Source organism: Cetorhinus maximus, chromosome 23 (genome assembly GCF_964194155.1).
Source record: "Cetorhinus maximus chromosome 23, sCetMax3.hap1.1, whole genome shotgun sequence".
Taxonomy (NCBI): domain Eukaryota; kingdom Metazoa; phylum Chordata; class Chondrichthyes; order Lamniformes; family Cetorhinidae; genus Cetorhinus; species Cetorhinus maximus.
Window position 1 is genome coordinate 26391732 of NC_135901.1, and position 20245 is coordinate 26411976.

A 20245-nucleotide genomic window follows, 5' to 3' on the forward strand; every position below is an offset into this window, starting at 1 on the left:
GTGAAGGGCCAGCAAGCCTCGCACTTTGCCTCGGAGGCCTCCAAGATCATCTTCCGTTCCAGAGTCCGCTCCGTGGAGCAGGATGAGACGTGCTCACGTTTCTTCTTCCAAAAGGTACACAGAGAGCGCTCTGTGATCAGCAGCCTGAAGGAAGAAGACGGCTCAGTAAAGTCATCACGGTCCGACATTCTGAGGATCAGCAAATCCTTTTATGCCGGACTGTATGACGTGAAGCCCACGGACAGCACGGCCTCCCAGTCCTTCCTGTCCTCTATCACGGAGGTCCTAGACCACAGTACGCGGGAGAGCCTAGACAAACCGCTAACTCCTGACGAACTGACTAAGGCCCTCGAGTCCTTCGAGAAGAGTAAAACCCCCGGAAGCGACGGCCTGCCGGCGGAGTTGTATTCGGCTCTGTGGGACTTGATCGGCCCAGACCTGCTAGAAGTGTACGAGAGTATGCTCCTGGCCGGCAGCATGTCAGAATCCATGAGGAAAGGCATCATCACCCTCATCTACAAGCACAAGGGGGAAAGGGAGGAAATTAGAAATTGGCGACCCATTTCACTGTTGAATATGGACTATAAGATTCTGTCCAAGGTCATCGCCAACCGGGTCAAATCCGCTCTGGAATTGGTGATTCACCCTGACCAGACCTGCTCTGTGCCAGGCAGGAAGATCTCTGACAGCCTGGCGCTGCTCAGGGATACGATTGCCTATGTACAGGACAGGGGTGTGGATACCTGCCTCATCAGCTTGGATCAGGAGAAGGCCTTTGACAGAATATCGCACACCTACATGGGGGATGTGCTCTCCAAAATGGGCTTTGGGGAGGGAATTCGAAATTGGATCCAACTGCTCTACACTAACATCAGTAGCGCAGTCTCAATCAATGGGTGGGAAACAGATAGCTTTCCGATTAAATCTGGAGTCAGGCAGGGCTGCCCTCTCTCGCCTGTCCTTTTTGTGTGCTGCATAGAACCCTTTGCCGAGTCCATCAGGAAGGATCCGGGCATAAGAGGAGTGACGATCCCAGGCAGTGGAGGCACTCAGGTAAAAGCCTCCCTGTACATGGACGACGTCGCCGTCTTCTGCTCGGATCCGCTGTCGGTGCGCAGACTGATGCACGTCTGCGACCAGTTCGAACTGGCCTCGGGAGCCAAGGTAAATCGTGGGAAGAGCGAGGCCATGTTCTTTGGGAACTGGGCTGACCGATCCTTTGTCCCCTTCACTGTCAGGGCTGACGGCCTGAAGGTGCTGGGGATATGGTTCGGAGGGACCGGGGCATGCGTTAGAAACTGGAAGGAGCGAGTGGCTATGGTGAAAAGGAAACTGGGCATGTGGGAGCGACGCTCCCTCTCCATTGCGGGTAAGAACCTGGTCATCAGGTGTGAGGTACTCTCGCTGTTGCTGTACGTGGCGCAGGTCTGGCCCATTCCACACTCCTGCGCGATGGCGATCACTCGAGCCATCTTCCGCTTTATCTGGAGGTCGAAAATGGATCGTGTCCGCAGGGACGCGATGTACAAGCCTCTAGATAAAGGGGGAAAAAACGTGCCCAACATCGCCCTCATACTGATGGCCACCTTTGTGTGCGGCTGCATCAAGCGGTGCGTAGACCCTCAGTACGCAAACACCAAGTGTCACTACGTGCTGAGGTTCTACCTGTCCCCGGTGTTGCGAAGGATGGGTCTGGCCACGCTGCCGCGGAACGCTCCAAGTAGTTGGACCGTGCCGTACCACCTGTCCCTGGTGGAAAAATTTATGCAGAAAAACACCTTTGACCACAAGTCCATCAGGCAGTGGTCAGCACGTAACGTCCTAGAGGCCCTGAGGGATAAGGAGAGGGTGGACCCTGTGGGATGGTTCCCCGAGCAGACTGTCAAAGTCATTTGGCAGAATGCCTCATCGCCAGAACTTTCCAACAAGCACCAAGACGTAGCTTGGCTGGTGGTGAGAAAGGCCCTCCCCGTCAGATCCTTCCTACACGCCAGGAGTCTCACCCCCTCTGCACGATGCCCTCGAGGTGGCTGTGGTGGGGAAGAGACCGTTGTTCACCTCCTTGTGGATTGTGCCTTTGCAAAGAAAGTCTGGAGAGAGATGCAGTGGTTGCTGTCGAGGTTCATCCCGAGCAGTTCTGTGACACAGGACTCTGTGCTCTACGGGCTGTTCCCAGGGACACACACCGAGACAAACATCAACTGCAGCTGGAGGATCATCAACTCGGTGAAAGACGCGCTTTGGTCTGCCCGTAACTTGTTGGTCTTCCAGCACAAAGAGTTGTCCCCGACCGATTGTTGCGGACTGGCACAATCCAAAGTCCAGGACTACGTGCTGAGGGACGCACTAAAGCTTGGGGCAGCTGCCGCAAAGGCGCAATGGGGAAGGGTCGCTGTCTAAGACCTTTCTACCACAGCGCACCGAGAGACTGGGAACTGTTTAGAGCCCCTCGGGCTGTACAGATCAAAATGAAAGGCTGTAAATGACTGTAATATTGTTTGTACTGATGCACCTGGTGATACATTTTGTAAAAGTTTAACCTGGATTGTACCCTTGTAATGTTGTTTTTGAAATGGTTTTGAATGTGATTGAAGATTTTTATGAATAAAGTATATTTTTACAAAAAAAAAAAAAAAAGGTTACAGAGAAGGTTAATGAAGTTTTGCTCTTCTCTCTGACAGGATTTCCTTTTGGCTCTTTCACCATGTTCACCTTCATTGTTTTCCATTTCCCTCCAGGTGTTCACCAAAACTCAGATATAACCATTAACACTCCCATTGTCTTGTGTCCATTACATCTTGTCAAATTTATCCTTGGCTCCCATCTATCCTGACCCCCTATTTTGCTCCACCTATTCACACCGGGGAGAGGCCATTCACCTGCTCTGAGTGTGGGATGGGATTCATTCGGTCAAGCACCCTCATTTCACATCAACTTGTCCACACTGATAAGAGAACATTTAAATGTTCTGATTGTGACAAGAGCTTTAAATACAAAAGGAAACTGCTGAGGCGCCAGCACACTCATACCGGGGAGAAGCCTTTTACATGCTCCATATGGGGGAAGCCATTTAATCTATCATCTACCCTGCTGAAATGATAGCTTATCAACGAACTCACATGTGATTGCAGGGCCTGGATTCTGTTCTTATTTCTGCTGTTAATCACTGAACTGAGGACTGAGCTATGTTTACAGTTGGGGTTGTTGCTGCTGATGGTATTAATCATATAACTGGGTTGGAGTTTCATATATAGGAATAAAGTAAAGCAGGAGGGTCACTTTTTAAGAAGCTTACTTACAGTAATGTAAACTACCATGAATGTGGTGAATCCCTGCAAAACAATTGGAAAACGAATGTAATGTTTGTAGTTGGACACTGTGTTTGGATTATTGTGGGAAATTGGGGGCACAGACACGATGGGTCCAGGCAAGATGTGTGAGGGTAGTTCAGGGTCAGACTGAACATACTGCACCCCACATCACAAAACTTCCCCTTTCTGCGGCATCTCAGGGTCAGACACTGAACAACTGCACCTCAAGGGGACATCAGAAACTTCCCCTTTCTGGGGCATCTCAGAATCAGACACTGAGTATACTGCACCCCACGGGGATATTACAAATTGCTCACTTCCTGGGGTAATCATTGGTGGAGGGGCTGCAGCCAGCACACAGGAACAAAAATTGGCCTACCCTCAAACCTCCTCCACCATTAAATTAGATCATAGTTGATCTGCTCCTCAACTTCATTTTCTGATCTTTGATCCATTCCTTTTAATATCTTTATTTAACAAGAATCTATTGATTCCCATCTTGAAAATGTACATTGATCCCCAGGAACCACAGCATTTTGGGGAGATTTCCCCAGGTTGCCATCATCTTTTATGTGAACAAGTTGTTCTTGATTTCACTGTCAGCCCCGCCCCTCATTCATTCTGATTGGTTGGAGGACCACATCTTCCCCTGCGCACCCCCCCCTCCCCCCACCACCGGACTCGGTCCTCCAGCCCCACCCACATGTCAGTCCTTGGCTTGCTGCATTGTTATAGTGAAGCTCAATGCAAACTGGAGGAACCGCACCTCATCTTCCAACTAGGCACTTTACAGCCTTCCGGACTGAATATTGAGTTCAACAATTTTAGATCATGAACTCTCTCCTCCATCCCCACCCCCTTTCCGATCCCCCCTCTTTTTTCCAATAATTTATATAGATTTTTCTTTTCCCACCTATTTCCATTATTTGTAAATGTATTTCCATCCATTGTTTTATCTCTACCTTTTAGCCTATTTCGATTCCTTCACCCCACCCCACCCCCACTCGGGCTATCTGTACCTTGCTTGTCCTGCTTTCTACCCTTAATTAGCACATTCCTTAGATAATATCAGCACCTTCAACACCTCTTTGTCCTTTTGTCTATGAGTTTGTCTATGTCTATTGGTTATCTCCACCTATCACTGGCCCTCTATCCAGCTCTACCTGTCCTACCCCCCCCCCTTAAACCAGCTTATATTTCACCTCTTTTCAATTTTTACTGAGTTCTGTTGAAGAGTCTTACGGACTCGAAACGTTAACTGTGTTCCTCTCCGCAGATGCTGCCAGACCTGCTGAGTTTTTCCAGCTATTTTTATTTTTGTTTTGGATTTCCAGCATCCGCAGTTTTTTGCTTTGATCTCGGTCCTCCAGCCCCGCCCCCCGGTCCTCCAGCCCCGCCCCACGGTCCTCCAGCCCTGGTCCTCCAGCCCCCGTCTTCCAGCCCCACCCCCCGGTCCTCCAGCCCCACCCCCCCGGTCCTCCAGCCCCTCCCCCCGGTCCTCCAGCCCCGCCCCCTCTTCCTATTGGTGTCAATCACACCCCGAGTATTGTGAGCTGAGCATGCGCAGGCCATGGCGACAGACGGTAAGAGAGCTCGAGCGAGCGGCTTCAAAGTGGAGGTTTTATAAAGACCGAGCGCGGATCCAGAGCCAAGAATAAAACCAGCAATATTTTCTATCAATCTCCGATTACAAAACCGTAACCATTACCCGCGATCCCAACCCGACTTCCCGGTTTCCGGTTTCTCCCCTTTTCGTTCGGTTCGTCTCTCGCATGCGCAGTGTCAGCCTCACTCACTCAGGGAGCGTCTGTAAATGGAGAATAAATAGTGAAAGGCTAGGGAGTGTGTATAAATGGAGGAAAAATGCGAGCTGTGAAAATAGTGATATTCAGAATTTGTCTGCAAATTAAGGAAATTAACTGAGAATGGAGTGTTTAAAAAGGAAGGGCAAACGCTGATCAATAGGGAATGTCTGTAAAGAATCATTGAGTCATAAAATAGTACAGCTTGGAAGAAGGACATTTGGCCCATTAAGTCTGTGCTAACTCTTTGATAGAGTAACCAACCCAGTTTGTTCCATTCCTGCACTCTTTCTGCACAACCACAAAAACACAAAAATTGAGAGCAGGAATAGGCCATTCGGCCCCTTGAGCTTGCTCGTGATTCAATAAGATTGTGGCTGACCTGATTATGGCCTCGGCTCCACTTTCCTGTCTGCCCCCCATGACCTTTGACTCCCTTGTTAATCAAAAATATGTGTAACTCAGCCTTAAATATGTTCAATGACCCAGCCTCCACTGCTTTCTGGGGAACAGACCAACGACACTCTGACAGAAAAAAAAATCCTGGGTCCCCTCGACCTCAACTCCTCCAAAAGGAAAAACGTCCAGAATCCACCCTGTCAACTCCCCTCAGAATCTTATCTGTTTAAATAAGATCATCTCTCACTCTTCTAAACTCCAGTGAGTATAGGCCCAACCTGTGCAACCTTTTCTCCTAAGATAATCCCTTCGCCCAGGAATCAGTCCAGTGACCTTCTCTGAACTGTTTCTAAAGCAATTGTATCCTTTCTTAAGGAGAGCAAAACAGTGCACAGTACTCCAGCTGGAGTCTAACTAAGGCCTGTACAACTGCAGCAACACTTCCCTACTTTTATAATGGATTCCCCTTTCAATAAGCACCAACATTCCATTTGCCTTCCCAATCACTTGCTGTAACAACATTCCAACTTTTTGTGACTCATGTACCAGGACATCCAGATCCCTCGACACTGCAGCATTCTGCAGTCTCTCTCCATTCAAATGATATACTGATTTTCTCTTCTTCCTGCCAAAGTGGACAAGTTCACATTTTCCCACATTATACTCCACCTGCCAAAGTTTTGCCCACTCACTTAACCTATCGAAATCCTGTTGTAGGCTCTGTTATTTTTTTTAAATTCAAGTATTTATCTAGTTCCCCTCCAAAAGCTCTTATTGAATCTGTATCCACCACTCTATGAGACAGTGCATTCTAACCACTAGATGTGTGAAAATGTTTTTTCTCGTGTTGCCTCTGCCTTCTTTTGCCAATGACTTTGACTCAATGCTGCCTGGTTATTGTCCTTTCACATTGGAAACAGTTCCTCTTTATTTACTCATTCTAAACCTTCCAGCAGGAGATTTTAAATTGCAAAGAGTGAAATTGTTTCAGAGGTTGGTATTTTTGAGCATTCATCTACAATTTAGAGCTTTTATTCCCATCCTCTGTTATCCGGCTCTGGGGCTGGTGTGGCTCCTTTACTGTGGATATGAATCCATGTCCATCCATTGCTCTGTTTCACCTCTGCCCTCCCTGATCGCCTCTCTGTCATTGTCTAATTTCCCCTGTCTCAAAAAATGGGTATATTTCAACCATGTTTGGAATTACTTGTGCCGACCAGGTCTAAATGATGTTTCCACCACTGCCCATCCCCTGACAGTCCGCTGCTGATTTACCAGCTTTATCTTCCCACAGAATCTTTCATTGCCAGGAGTTCCTTTTCCTGCGCTATTTGCATTTCTCTTCCACTTCAGAGGTTACATTCGCCATCAAATTCTGCACCATATTTATTTCTCGTATTTATTCTCTACAGCTTGTTACAGATACGGCCTGACCTGCTGAATATTTACAACCATTGCTCTTTTATTTCAGATTTCCAGCAGCTGCAGTATTTTGCTGTTATTTTATTGCAGGTGTTACTCTCGGAACTGAGTCGAGAAACACAGACGGACCAGTTAAAAGCCAGTTTGTATCAGGGTGGGCATTGGTGGCAGAAGCTGGTTCCACCTCTCCAGTGTAGGTCCTTTTTTATCGAGTCATGGAATTATTGAATAGTTACAGTACAGAAATAGGCCAATCAGCCCATCATGCTTGTGCTGGCTCTCTGCAAAAACACATCAGCTAGTCCCACTCCCTGCCCTTTCACTAACAAGATCAGCTGCGTCAGAGGAAACAGTGGTATTGTCACTAGACTAGTTATCCACAAGCTCAGGCTAATGCTGTGGGGACATTGGCTCAAACCTCACCACATCAATTGTTGGAACTTAAATTCAATTAATACAATTTGGAATTAAAAGCTAGCCTAAGTAATAATGGCCATGAAACTGTTGTCGATTGTCCTTAAAACCCATTTGGTTCACTAATGCCCCGTAAGGGAAGGAAATCTGCCCTCCTTACCTCGTCTGGCCTACATGTGAATGCAGGCCCACAGCTTGACTCTTAACTGCCCTCTGAAATGGCCTAGCAAGCCACCCAGTACAAGGGCAGTTAGGGATGGGCAACAAATGCTGGCCTTGTGAGGATGCCCACATCCCATGAAAGAATAAATAATTTTTGCAAAACATATATTACCAATCCCCAGTTACCTGGAGAAGATAATGTTTGACCTTCTTGAACCGCTGCAGTCCGTGTGGTGAAGATGCTCCCACAATGCTGTCATATAAGGGGTTTGCAGGGTCTTCACCCAGTGATGATGAAGAAACAACGATATATGTCCAAATCAGCAACAACAATGTGCCTTTACATGGTGCCTTTTGAGTATTTCACAGGAGTTTCACTAAGCAACATTTGACACTGAGCCCACATCAGGAGATAATAGGGCAGATGATCTAGCGTTTTGTTAAAGTGGTAGATTTTAAGGAGCACCTTAAAGGAGGAAAGCGAGGTAAAGAGGTGGAGAGGTTTAGGGAGGAAGTTCTAGGGCTTATGGCCCTGGCAACTGAGGCACAACCACCAAAGTTGGAGTGATTAAAATTGGGAATGCTCAGGAGGCTGGAATGAGCGGAGTGCGAATATCTCAGAGGATTGTGAGGCTGGAGGAGATTACAGAGATAGGCAGGGGCGAGACCATGGAGGGATTTGAAAACAAGGATGAGAAATTTAAAATTTAGGTGCTTCTTAACCCGGAGCCTTTGTAGGTCAGTGAGCACAGGGGTGATGGGTGAACAAGACTTGGTGTGAGTAAGGACATGGCAGCAGAGTTTTGGGTGACTTCAAGATTAAAAGGAGGTTGAATGTGGGAGGTCGGCCAAGAGTGCATTAGGACAATTAATTTGAGAGGAATGGATGAGGGTTTCAGCAGCAGATGAGCTGAGACTAGTGTAGAGATGGTCAATGTTACTGAGGTGGAAATAAGTGGTCTTGGTGTTTGAGTGGACATGTGATTCAAAACTCGTCTTGGGGTGAGATATTTCACCATGGTTGTGATCAGTCTGATTCAGCCTCAAACAGTTGCCTGGGAGAGGGTTGGAGTCAGAGAGGCAAGGGAATGGAGCAGAGACTAAAGACAATAGCTTTCATCTTCCCAGTATTGATTGAAAAACATTTCTGCTCCTCCAGTACCTGCTGTCAGACAAGTCAGAATGATGTGTGAATTGTGAGGGAACTTGGAGTTGATGGTGTTCGCATACACCTGTTATCCTGGTCCTTCTAGGTGGGGGAGGTTGAGGGTTTAAAGGTTCTGTCAAAGCCCTGATCGAGTTGTAGATACAGAAAATCCCTCTCTGCCAATTCCACCCTCCCGCTCCCCACCACATTGTCTCTCCCACTTTCTCTCTCTCTCTCTTGTTCTCTCCCCACCTAGTGGATGAAGTATTGTGTAGCCCCAGACTGGGTGGCAGGTTCCCTTCTCTGCAGGACGTTAGTGAACCAATTGGGTTTTTATGACAATCCAATGTTTTTCCCTGGTACCGGCCCCACAAATTACCAGATTCATTCAGCTCAATTTCACAACCTGCCTTTGTATTTTTGTGGGTTCTCTCTCACTCCCTTTTTCCCTTTTTTAAATCAATTTCACAGGGTATTAGAAAGAAGAGGATTTGCAATTAGGAAACTCAAGCTAAACATCACATCAGGATCTGACGGAGTTGCCAAGCTTATCACAATTGGAATATCATTGGATTCTAAACATGGGAAAAAGCACAGTTCACAGTGGAGAGAAACCGTACACGTGTTCTGCGTGTGGACGAGGCTTCGGCCAATCATCTGGCCTGTTGAGACATAAATGCAGTCACATTGGGGAGAAAACATGGAAATGTGGGGACTGTGGGAAGGGATTCAATCATTCATCCACCCTGCTGAAACATCAACGAGTTCACACTGGGGAGAGACCGTTCACCTGCTCCGTGTGTGGGAAGGGATTCACTCAGTCATCCAACCTGCTGACACACCAGCGAATTCACACCGGGGAGAGACCGTTCATCTGCGCAAAGTGTGGGAAGGGATTCACTGATCCATCTGCCCTGCTGAAACATCAACGAGTTCACACTGGGGAGAGGCCATTCACCTGCTCTGAGTGTGGGAAGGGATTCACTCAGTCATCCAACCTGTTGGCTCACCGGCATGTTCATACTAAGGAGAGACCATTCACCTGCTCCACGTGCGGGAAGGGATTCGCTCAGTCATCCCACCTGATGACACACCAGAAAGTTCATACTGGGAAGAGACCATACACCTGCTCTGAGTGTGGAAAGGGATTCACTCAGTCTTCTGCACTGCTGACACACCAACGAGTTCACACAGGGGAGAAGCCATTCACCTGCTCTGAGTGTGGGGTGGGTTTCGCTCAGTTATCCAACCTGCGGACACACCAGCGAGCTCACAATGGGAAGAGACCGTTCACCTGCTCTGAATGTGGGAAGGGATTCGCTCGGTCATCCACCCTGCTGTCACACCAGCGAACTCACACTGGGCAGAGGCCATTCACCTGCTCCAGGTGTGGGATGGGATTCACTCAGTCGTGCAACTTGCTAACACACCAGCAAGTTCACACTGACGAGAGACCTTTCAAATGCCCAGACTGCGGGAAGTGCTATAAAAGTTCCTCGAAACTGGTGTCCCATCAACGTGTTCACACCGATGAGAGACCGTTTAGGTGCTCACTCTGCGGGACTGGGTTCAGGCAATCAGCTCAACTCACTGTACACCAGCGAGTTCACACTAGGGAGAGACTGTTCACCTGCTCTGAGTGTGGGAAGGGATTCACTCAGTCATCTCACCTGCTGAGACACCAGCAAGTTCATGAGTAACTACTGTGATTTGATTTTGCTGTTAACCACATCCAGGAATGAACCATGTTCATTGGGATCTGTTTTTTAATTCTTCCTCTTCCTCCCAGTTTACTTGGAGTCACCACAATGCTGCTTGATCACCTTCTCCATCTCCTCCTGTCAGTCACACATTCCTCTTCCAGTCCCACTGCATTTCTGTCTCTGGCCACCGCGCCTTTCAATCTGGTCTTAGACCTTCCTCTTCTTCCTGACAGTCCCATGACCATCACTCGCCTCACCTCGCCTTATTTCCTACCTCTCTGTACAATGGATGACTGGAGCATTTCAATCTCTTCTCAGCTACTTTCTTTGATGTTTCCACAATCTTCACTGACCCCCTGATGTACTGGTTCCTGATCTTGTCCTTGCTAATCACTCCACACATCCATCTCAGTATCTTTATCTCATAGTATCCAGTCGTTGTTCCTCTCTTCTTGATGTGGTGCAAGTTTCTGCTCTAGATAACAAGGCTGGTCTCAGAACCATCTTGTAGATTCTTCCTTTTGTAGAAAAGCTTAGGTTTCACAATTATTTACAATTAGTTTGTAGTTTAGTTATGTGTAATGATCAAGTGATCAAAGTATATTAATGGATAACTCAATATGACATTCTGCTTAATTGTAGTCAATGCAGGACACAAGTACATCATGTGACTAGACTTCGTCAGCAGTCACATCCTCACTTGACCACATCGCCCCAAGCCATGTAAAGTTATATTTTCATGGTCTAAGTACAGAGCAAGTGCTGTGAAGCTGTCAAGGTTGAGCAGTCCATGCCTGAACCATCATACTCCATGGCAATGAAAACCTATCAGTGGTACTCATACCTGTGACTTAGAGAGGAGTTAGAAAGGCCTATTGTGTAAAGAAAACAGCTATGAAGTGTTAAACATTCAGCCTTATGTCCTAAATTAGTTTAGTTTTAACTTATAATGCTTTGTAAGACAAGCAGCCACTTCACTTCACCATATTGTAAGCATCTCTGACTTAAAATTAAGCTCTGTAATCAGTTTATGTAACAATATAGTTCTCTTGACATTTATTACTTAAGAACATATATTAGCGGAATGTATCATGCTGTATTTTTAGTTGTATCTTGCTACCTCAACTTTAACACACCAATCATTTCTCTATGCATCAATTTTATATGTGTTTTATTTAGACTTTATGTAATTTCTGTAAGTTTATCATTTTTGTAACGCTATGCACCACTCTGTACACTTTTACTATTTTCATTTAACTTGTACCAAGCACAGGCAGATACTACAAAAAATATATAATAGCGAAGCTTTTACCATAACCAAAACACATTGATAGGTGCCTGTCGGAATGAGAGTTCTGCAGGACATACAATATTGATACCTTTATATCAATTAGACTCTTGGGACAATGAGTCCAATCATTGAGTATTACTGACATCATACCCTCTCTTATCTCAAACAAGTGGACACTAAAACTACCTGAAGGCCCTGTGATCTCAATTGAAAGGCATAAAATTTGATGAAATAACAAGAAAAACTATATTGAGGGGGACTGTCACACAAGTAAATGACACATTAGAGGACTGGTCAGGAGACAACAGGGAGTGTCATCAATAGATGAGCATCACCCTCAAGAAACCAATCAGAAACTGATCATGTACCACCAAAACTTATCATGGACTGATCATGTGCTTCCTGAGCCAATCAGAATTCAGCACCATGACTGTTCATGCATGTAAGTTGTGGTTTGAAAGAGTTAAAAAGCTTCAGCCTCCATCATGCACTGAATTTGAATCTGAAGACAAGAGCTTTACAGCTGGGAGCAGAAGACCACAAAACTGACAGACAGAGAGAGAGAAGATCTCGTGTCACCTCGTGCCCCACGCTGAATCGAGAAGCAAGAGTGCATTCAGCCAGTAAAATTGCTGCCTAGATTTGTTAAGTATTTCTTTTGTTTGATAAACATTTCCCGAGTTACATCACTAGATTGTTTCCTATTTCCTGAATGGTTCAAGTCCCAAAATAACAAATTAATATTGAGTGAGTGCAGTCATGGATTTGGAGATTAAACACCCTCAAAAACTTACACTTTCAATTTCATTAATGCTTTTCTATCACTTAACAATCCACTGCACTTCTTCCAATTACTCCAACCAGAGCTAATCTGTTGCTTAATTTCCATACTTCCATCGTCTGCTACCGCTGACCTCAGGTACTTCAATCTACTCACTTTCTCCCAGTCTTTGTCCATAATATTTACATCTTCATTCTGATTCTCTCCAATAGGCTCGAACTGACAGTCCATACATTGGGTCTTTGGTTCACTAATGTACATTAGGGAAGGAAATCTGCCACCCTTACCCAGTCTAGACCCACAGCAATGTTGTTGACCCAAAACTGCTCTCTGCATTGGCATAGCAAACCAGTCAGTTCAGGGCAATTGGGGACAGGCAGCAAATGCTGGCCTTGCCAGTGACTTCCACATCCAGCGAAAGAACAATAAAAACTGATCTTAATCCCCAGTTCTCCAGATACTCAAACATGTTCTCATCAAACCCACCACGTAGCTCAAATATCTGCAAATCATCTGCAAATATCATTGACCATGGCACTTCCTTTCACATTTGCTCATTTAGAACATCCATGACCATCAGGAAGAGGAGGGGGTTCAGTGTTGATTCTTGGTGCAATCCAACTTTTACTTTGAAACTCACTCTCTCCCACACAGTCTCTTATTCTTGCCTGGCACTCCTTGGACACATCCTGTAATATTCGTACATACGTCTCAGGGACCCCATGAATTCTTACCGACCTCCAGACTTCCTCCATCGGCAACTGGTAATAATACTTTAGATCAATGAATACAATCTTCATGTTGCATTGACCTTCCCAATATTTCACCATTCCTCATCTCATAGCAAATGTAGCATTCAGATAAGTTTCTGCTAATGTTAATAACCTCTCAGTTATATGCATTAATATTCTTGATAAAAGTTGAATAAATAAATTTTGTGTTAAACAGGCAGAGTGATGAGTCATTTTAATATCTCAGTGCAAGTTAGTTCCTTTTGAAGGAATTATGAAGTGCTCTCCCTCTCCCCTGTCTCCTCCATCCTCACCTCCAATGACAAGGGCGAGGAGCTCATTCACTTCCTTGTTTCTAAGATTCAGACCATCTGATCAGCTGCCTCTGCCACTTTTCTCCTTTCCACCAGTCCTCCAGGCCAAACTGCCTCTCCAGATCTTACCAGCCCTAGCCCTGAACAAGCATCCTTCTTTAGTTTCTCTCCTACTTTCTGCTCTGCTGTCTCCATTCCCACTAAACTTCTGTCCACCCAGAAGAGTTTTGGATGAGTGTAAGTTTATGGAGGGTGAAAGATGGGAGACCAGTCAAGAGAGCATTGGAATAGCCGAAACTGGAGGTAACAAAGACATGGATGAACATTTCAGCAGCAAATTGGCTGAGGCGGGATGGGGACAATTGATATGACAGAGCTGGAAGCAGATGATCTTAATGATGGAGAGGATATGTTATCAGAAGCTCGATGCTCAGCTCAGGTTCAAATAAGAAATGAAGGTTGCAATTTGGTCCAACCTCAGAGTGTGGCAAAGAGGGGGAAGGAGTCGGTGCTGAGTTTATGCGGGGGATGGTCTTCATGGGCCCGAGTATTAATTCACCTCTTGGGCTGCAACTGTATAGACCTGAGTATTAATCCCCCTCTACCTCATCGGATTTCGTTACAGAATCAGGCCATTCGGTCCAATTTCAATGTGTTGACACAAATTTCTGTTCACCAATTGGCTTTCCATGATGGCGATACAATCCACTATTTCCCAAGTGGCCAGAAAGTGCCCCATCAATGACTACAGGAACTCAGCACTGGGTTGTACTCTGAGCATGTGCAGTAGAAGTTGTGGATGTGGAACATGCTATTCAGGAGTTGGGAGGAGATGACACTGAATTACAGAGAATACTGAGTCCAGAAACAGGCCAATTGATTCACCTAGTTTGTTCTGGTAGTTATCTTTAATAGTAATCTCCTTCCATTTCATCTGCCTTATTTCAGCCTTTTAGTTTAACTCTTTAATCCCATAAACAGCTTACCTAGTGTACCCACCCAGTTTCCTTTTGAAAGCATCTAAGCTATTCACCCAACCTCTTCCTCTGACAGTGAATTTCACATTCTAACCACTCTCTGAGTACAGACATTTCCCTTATTTCCCTATTGGATTTATCAGGAACTCTCTTGTACATATGGTCCCAGTTTTTGATTCTCCCATAAATGGAAACATTGCTCCACTTCTACCCTCCACAACCCATTCATAATTTAAAGCAACCTCTGTCAGGTCACCTCTAAGACGCCCCTTTTCTAAGGTACAAAACCCTAACTTGTTAAATCTTTCCCAATAACTGTAATCCCTCAGTTCTGATGTCATCCTTAAAATTTTTTTTTGCACAAGCTCCAGTGCTTTTTTGACTTTTTGATTATATGGGACCAGACTGTGTACAGGGAACTTACAGGTTGAACATAATTTCATGATTTCTTAGTTCTGTACCTCTAGAAATAAATCCCAGTCCTTTGTGAACATTTTTACTTGATTTGCTGACTTGTAATAATGTTTTTCATTATTTGTTCATCTGTATCCCGAGATTGCTTTGTTCTTCCACCTCACTCACTTTCTTATTCTCTAAGGTCTGGGTATTGTTTGTATGTTTGCTCCCAAAGTATATCATTGCATATTATCATCATTAAAGCTAATTTGCCACTTAACTGCCAAGTGTTCCAATGTCTTTTGTTGCATTCTTCCTAGAAATACTGTTTGGTATCAGCTGAATTTTTTGATATTGTTCCCAAATCCAGGTCATTAATACAAAATAAGAATAAAAAGTGGCCTTATCACTGATCATTGCAGATCATCACTTTTGACCTTTTCCAATTTGAAATTGCAGGTGGGTGTGGGGGTGAATTGCACAGATTGCATCAGGGAGGAGGGTCCAGATATTCACGTTTCTACATAATATAAGTACTTATTTTATGTATTGCGCCTCTGGCCCCGATCTCGATTGGGATGCCGAAACTACATTTTCTGTCACAAATTCAAGGTGACGATGGCGGATTACTACCCAGATCAACCCGCGGTGCAGAAAGTCCCCTATCAATGACTATAGGAGTCCAGTGCGCAGGTGCAGTGTGGGTGTGCGCTCTGAGCATGCTCAGTGTCAGTCTTGGTGACAGAGTGAGGAGGAGCGGACGGTTCGGGAGGCGGGAGGAGATTGTAAGCACAGAGTAGGAATGGAAACCGCGGCTGGACTGGGACCTGGATCAACTTCTGCGGTCGGCCTGAGGCCCCGAATAAGAGGCCAGAGGCCCCGTGTTTACCCCGCGGTGACAGGCCCGGGGGAGCGGGCTCACTGGCCGCCATCTTGTGAGCGTGAATCAGGGCGGATCGGGGAGGCGGGGCTTCGTCCCCGATGACAGACCTGGGTTGCCGGGCAACCGATCGCCATCTTGGGAGAAGGCGAGGCTTGTTCAGGATGCGGGGCGCATGGGCTGCCATCTTGGTGAGGGAAGGGAGAATGGGCGGGGCTTCAGGGCGATTAATCTTTGCAGCATTTTGCATCATTTCTGTCGATTTGGTAAAACCCTCAACATCTATGGTTGGTGAGGTGGGGAAATAGTGGTATTGTCACTGGACTAGTATCCCAGAGACCTGGGGGCGCAGCTTCGAATCCGACCACAGCAGATTGGTGGAATTTGAATTCAATAAAAACCTGGAATTAAAAGTCTAATGACCGTGAAACCATCGCCAATTGTAAAAACCCATCTGGTTCACCGGACCAATGTGGTCGACTCTTAAAAGCCCTCTTAACAAGGGCAATTAGGGACAGGCAATAAATGCTGGCCCAGCCAGCGACGCCCACATCCCATGAACGAATATTTTAAAAATCGTCCTCGTCTTTCTTTCAGTTATGAATTATCTCCTTAAATGTCACTGATCCATTTTACCTGTTCACATATTTCTCCTAGTCGGCTTTCACCAATTCTTTGGAATTCACTTCCCGAGAGATCAGTGAAGGCTGGGTCATTGCACACATTGCTGAGTTAGTTGCACTGATTTTTGATCCACTCGGCAGTTATGGGTTATAGGTGCAGAGAGAAAAGTGGAATGAAGGTCAGAATCAGATCTTGGTGGCTGATCTGATTCTGGTCTTCATTCCACTTGAATGGCTGACTGCTGCTCCTATTTCTTATGATCTTATAAAGGTGGGGCTGCTTCAGGGAGCGGGGCGCATGTATGGGAACACAGACCCCAGTGACCAGGGGAGGAAATAATTAAGGAGGCAGAGTGTGTGGGACAGGGAGTTAAACCTTTGGGGAAACAAGAGAGGAATAAATGTTTCTTAGAAACTAGAATAGTCTGCTCTGAATTTCTGTCCTCCACTGACAGTGTTAACTTTTGTAAACTTCTTTTACAGGGTATCAGAAGGGGAGGATTTGCAAATGGAAAACTCAAACCAAACATCACATCAAGATCTAACAGAGTCAACCGATTCATAAGGACCTGAATATTATTGGTCTATGAATGTGGAAGGAGAAACATTTCTCTGTTCTGTCTGAGAGAAAATATTTCAAACATCAGTGTGACTGGAAAATCACCGAGAGAGAGAGAGACACCCAAGTGAGAGTGTTCTAGTGCACTGACTGCAGAACCCAACCTGAAAAGACATCAACCATTCACAGCAGGGAGAGACTGTGCAGGTATTCTGTGTGTGTGGGTGAGGATTCAACTGATCATCTGGAGAGACACAAGAACACCTGCACCATGGAGAAACCGTGGAAATGTAAGGACTGTGGGAAAGGATTCAATTACCGATCCCAACTGGAAAACCATCGACGCAGTCACACTGGCGAAAGGCCGTTCATCTGCTCCGTGTGTGGCAAGGGATTTTCTCAGTCTTTCTGCCTCCAGTCACACCAGCGAGCTCACACTGAGGAGAGACCGTTCAGCTGCACTGACTGTGGGAAGAGGTTCAGGTGTTCATCCAACCTCACTGCACATCAGCGAATCCACACTGGGGAGAGACCGTTCACCTGCTCCATGTGTGGGAAGGGATTCACTCAGTCAACTACTCTGCTGACACACCAGCGAGTTCACACCGGTGAGAGACCATTCACCTGCTCTGTGTGTGAGAAGGGATTCACTAATTCATCCCAGTTGCTGAAACACCAAAGAGTTCACACTGGGGAGCGGCCATTCACCTGCTCTGAGTGTGGGAAGGCATTCGCTCAGTTAAACAACATGCTGAGACATCAGCGAAGCCACACTGGGGCGAGGCCATTCATATGCTCTGTATGTGGGAATGGGTTCACTCACTCATGTAACCTGCTGACACACCAGCGTATTCACAGCGGGGAGAGACCGTACACCTGCTCTGTGTGTGGGAAGGGATTCACTCGGTCCTCTCACCTGCTCACGCACCAGCGAGTTCACACTGGGGAGAGGCCATTCACCTGCTCCGTGTGTGGGAAGGGATTCACTCAGTCACAACACCTGCTCACACACCAACGAGTTCATAAGTGATTACAGGGATTGGATTCTGCTGTTATTGATGCTGTTACTCACATCCAGGACTGATAGTCTGACAATATTTAGTTTGTTCCTTCTAATGTTAACTGACTGGAGTTTAATATTTTGGATCTGTCGCTGATTTTCGGGGCTGCAGTGTCCCCTTTTAAATGCACCATCCGCGATTTTTCCCCTTAATTCAAGAACTCTTGACAGGAGCTAGTTTACAATTGTTAGGGGGGAATATAGGGGTACATTAAGAACTTATTGAAAGGGAAAGGACTACTTAAAATATCCAAGCTGCCAGTGCCTGCAAGTACAGTTAAAGGCCAGGCTGGACAGAGAGGAATCTGAACCTTGCACACCCTCAGAGCCTGTGACCATCAGCAAGGCCAGGCCGAACAGAGAGGAATGCAAATATGATAGATTGGGTGTCTTAGGAGTCAGACAGGAGCCTTAGGTTGAAAAACAACCAAGATTGGGTCTGTTTGTAGCAGATAGGGAAAGAACAGATGGTCCTAGTTGAGAGAGGAGGCAAGGCCTCCGCCGGGGGTGAAAGTAGGGACAGATGATGCCTGTACCTTGGTACCTTTGGTACTAGAGAGATGTCTGTTTAATGTAAACCTATATGTTGACGAGATCGGAATCTGGAAACTGTTCTTGTACGTGATCAATAATGTATAAATATGGTGAACACTTGTAGTTTAGCAGAGTACTGTCTCAAGCTGTATTGAGAGGATGCCCTCCTTGCAATTGCTCGAATAAACGATCGTGACCTGTACCTGAGACTCCTGTGGTCCGTTTGCCAAAGTGACCACAACAGTTTGGCGCAGTCGGCAGGATACTTGGATCGTATCCTCGGGACAGCTCTGCAAAGTGGGTGAGTATATTTCATTTACCACCCGTAGTTAGTGCAGTAAGCCTACCCGAGAACAGTCCGGTCAAGTATCATAGAATTGGGAGGAGGACTCAGGACAGGAGATAGGAGGCGTCAGGATAGGAGGCGGAGCTGTGCAGGCGGGTTAGCGGTGCCAAAGCTGCACAAGGAGGGCCGGACCATTACCAAAAAGAGGAGGCAGAGCCGTGCTGGCGGGTTACGGTTTGAAATATAACCATAACCGAAGCCGCGCAGGAAGGCCAGACCCCAGTGAAGTAAGTGAAACCGCACATACCACAAGAAACTAAGTTGTTAGGGCCGCGCGCGAATGTACCGCACTAAGATAGATGGGAATAAGAACAGAGTACCGTCAGGGAAACAGAATAGTGCTATGGAACTCGACTGGGGAGCCGAGGACTCCATCACGAGGTCCAAAGCAGAACAACGGTCAAAATTAATCAAGAAAATGTGGAAGGATGATTGGGACCTGAAAGGTCCGCTACTGAATTTTCTGTAACTTAAAAAAATGAATTGATCTAAGTTACAAGAGCTGCTTGTGCTGAAGAGAGAGAGAAAGAGAGGGAAGGGGCGTACCCCTAGGGGGGTTAATAAGCATTGACAGGCAGCAGCAGTGGAAATGTGAGCTTCCGTCAGTTTGATTGTCCCTATAGGTGGAACCTTCAAGATCCCTTTATCCCCCCCACTGCTAATTGAAGTTTTGTTTAGAATATGAGAATTTTAAGTCGTTAAGTTAAGGATACAGGAATATAAATACATACCCCTAAATATATGTTTGCTTGTGTGCAAGGAAGCATTTGTATGTGAGCTTTAATGTGTTTTCTTCCTTAAATTGTCATCTGTGTGTGTAGTTCTGCACTTTAGGGTTGAAAGCCCCATGTTAGATTAAAGGAAAAGTATACTAAAACATTCCAAAGTTTTGAGTATAAGATTTGAGTTGAGATTTCTGGCAAAAAAAATCTGAAGTTGAAGGTATCATCAAGCTAAACAGGGTTAGATGAACCAACCTTTGTACCACCCCCTTGCAGACTAGTATCACCAGCTTCCAAGCTGATTGGGATTGATACATATGAGTTGCATTAACTCATACGAGTTGGTATTCTAAAATTCTGAGGGGAAAAAATTACCTGAAGTTCAAGGGATTCTAGGAAAACCAAAAGGCATAAACACACGGGCTAAGTGGCTCCAATGGATAAAAAGGGGTTTCTTTTGAAGAGGTGAATTAAATATGAAAGGAAGTCTGCATCCCAACAGCACTGTTATTTGAAGTTGGGACAAGGCTTGAGGTTTAAAGTGCAGTGTAGTTTAGAAGATTACTTTTGAATCACTAGGATGCTATCTAAGATAAAGAATGTGTTGATAAACATACGGAAATTATAACTTGGATACAAATCAATACACATAAGAAACAGGCACTTTTAAT

At 45.8% G+C, this 20245-nt stretch overlaps 2 protein-coding genes and 1 long non-coding RNA gene across 3 annotated transcripts in view; 1 reads left to right on the forward strand and 2 right to left on the reverse strand.

Annotated features, from left to right (window-relative positions):
* Positions 1-20245, reverse strand: part of LOC144697459 (uncharacterized) — a 296931-nt gene that overhangs the window by 124847 nt on the left and 151839 nt on the right. The gene's annotated exons all lie outside the window — the stretch shown is intronic.
* LOC144698446 (uncharacterized) overlaps positions 1-20245 on the forward strand; it is a 147086-nt gene that overhangs the window by 16186 nt on the left and 110655 nt on the right. The window contains exons 2-4 of the mRNA XM_078570387.1: positions 6925-7072; positions 9185-10354; positions 17055-17938. Of these exons, the coding sequence (XP_078426513.1) occupies positions 6925-7072; positions 9185-10354; positions 17055-17938 (2202 nt within the window). The remainder of the gene's footprint in view (positions 1-6924; positions 7073-9184; positions 10355-17054; positions 17939-20245) is intronic.
* LOC144697294 (uncharacterized) overlaps positions 1-20245 on the reverse strand; it is a 273796-nt gene that overhangs the window by 9296 nt on the left and 244255 nt on the right. The gene's annotated exons all lie outside the window — the stretch shown is intronic.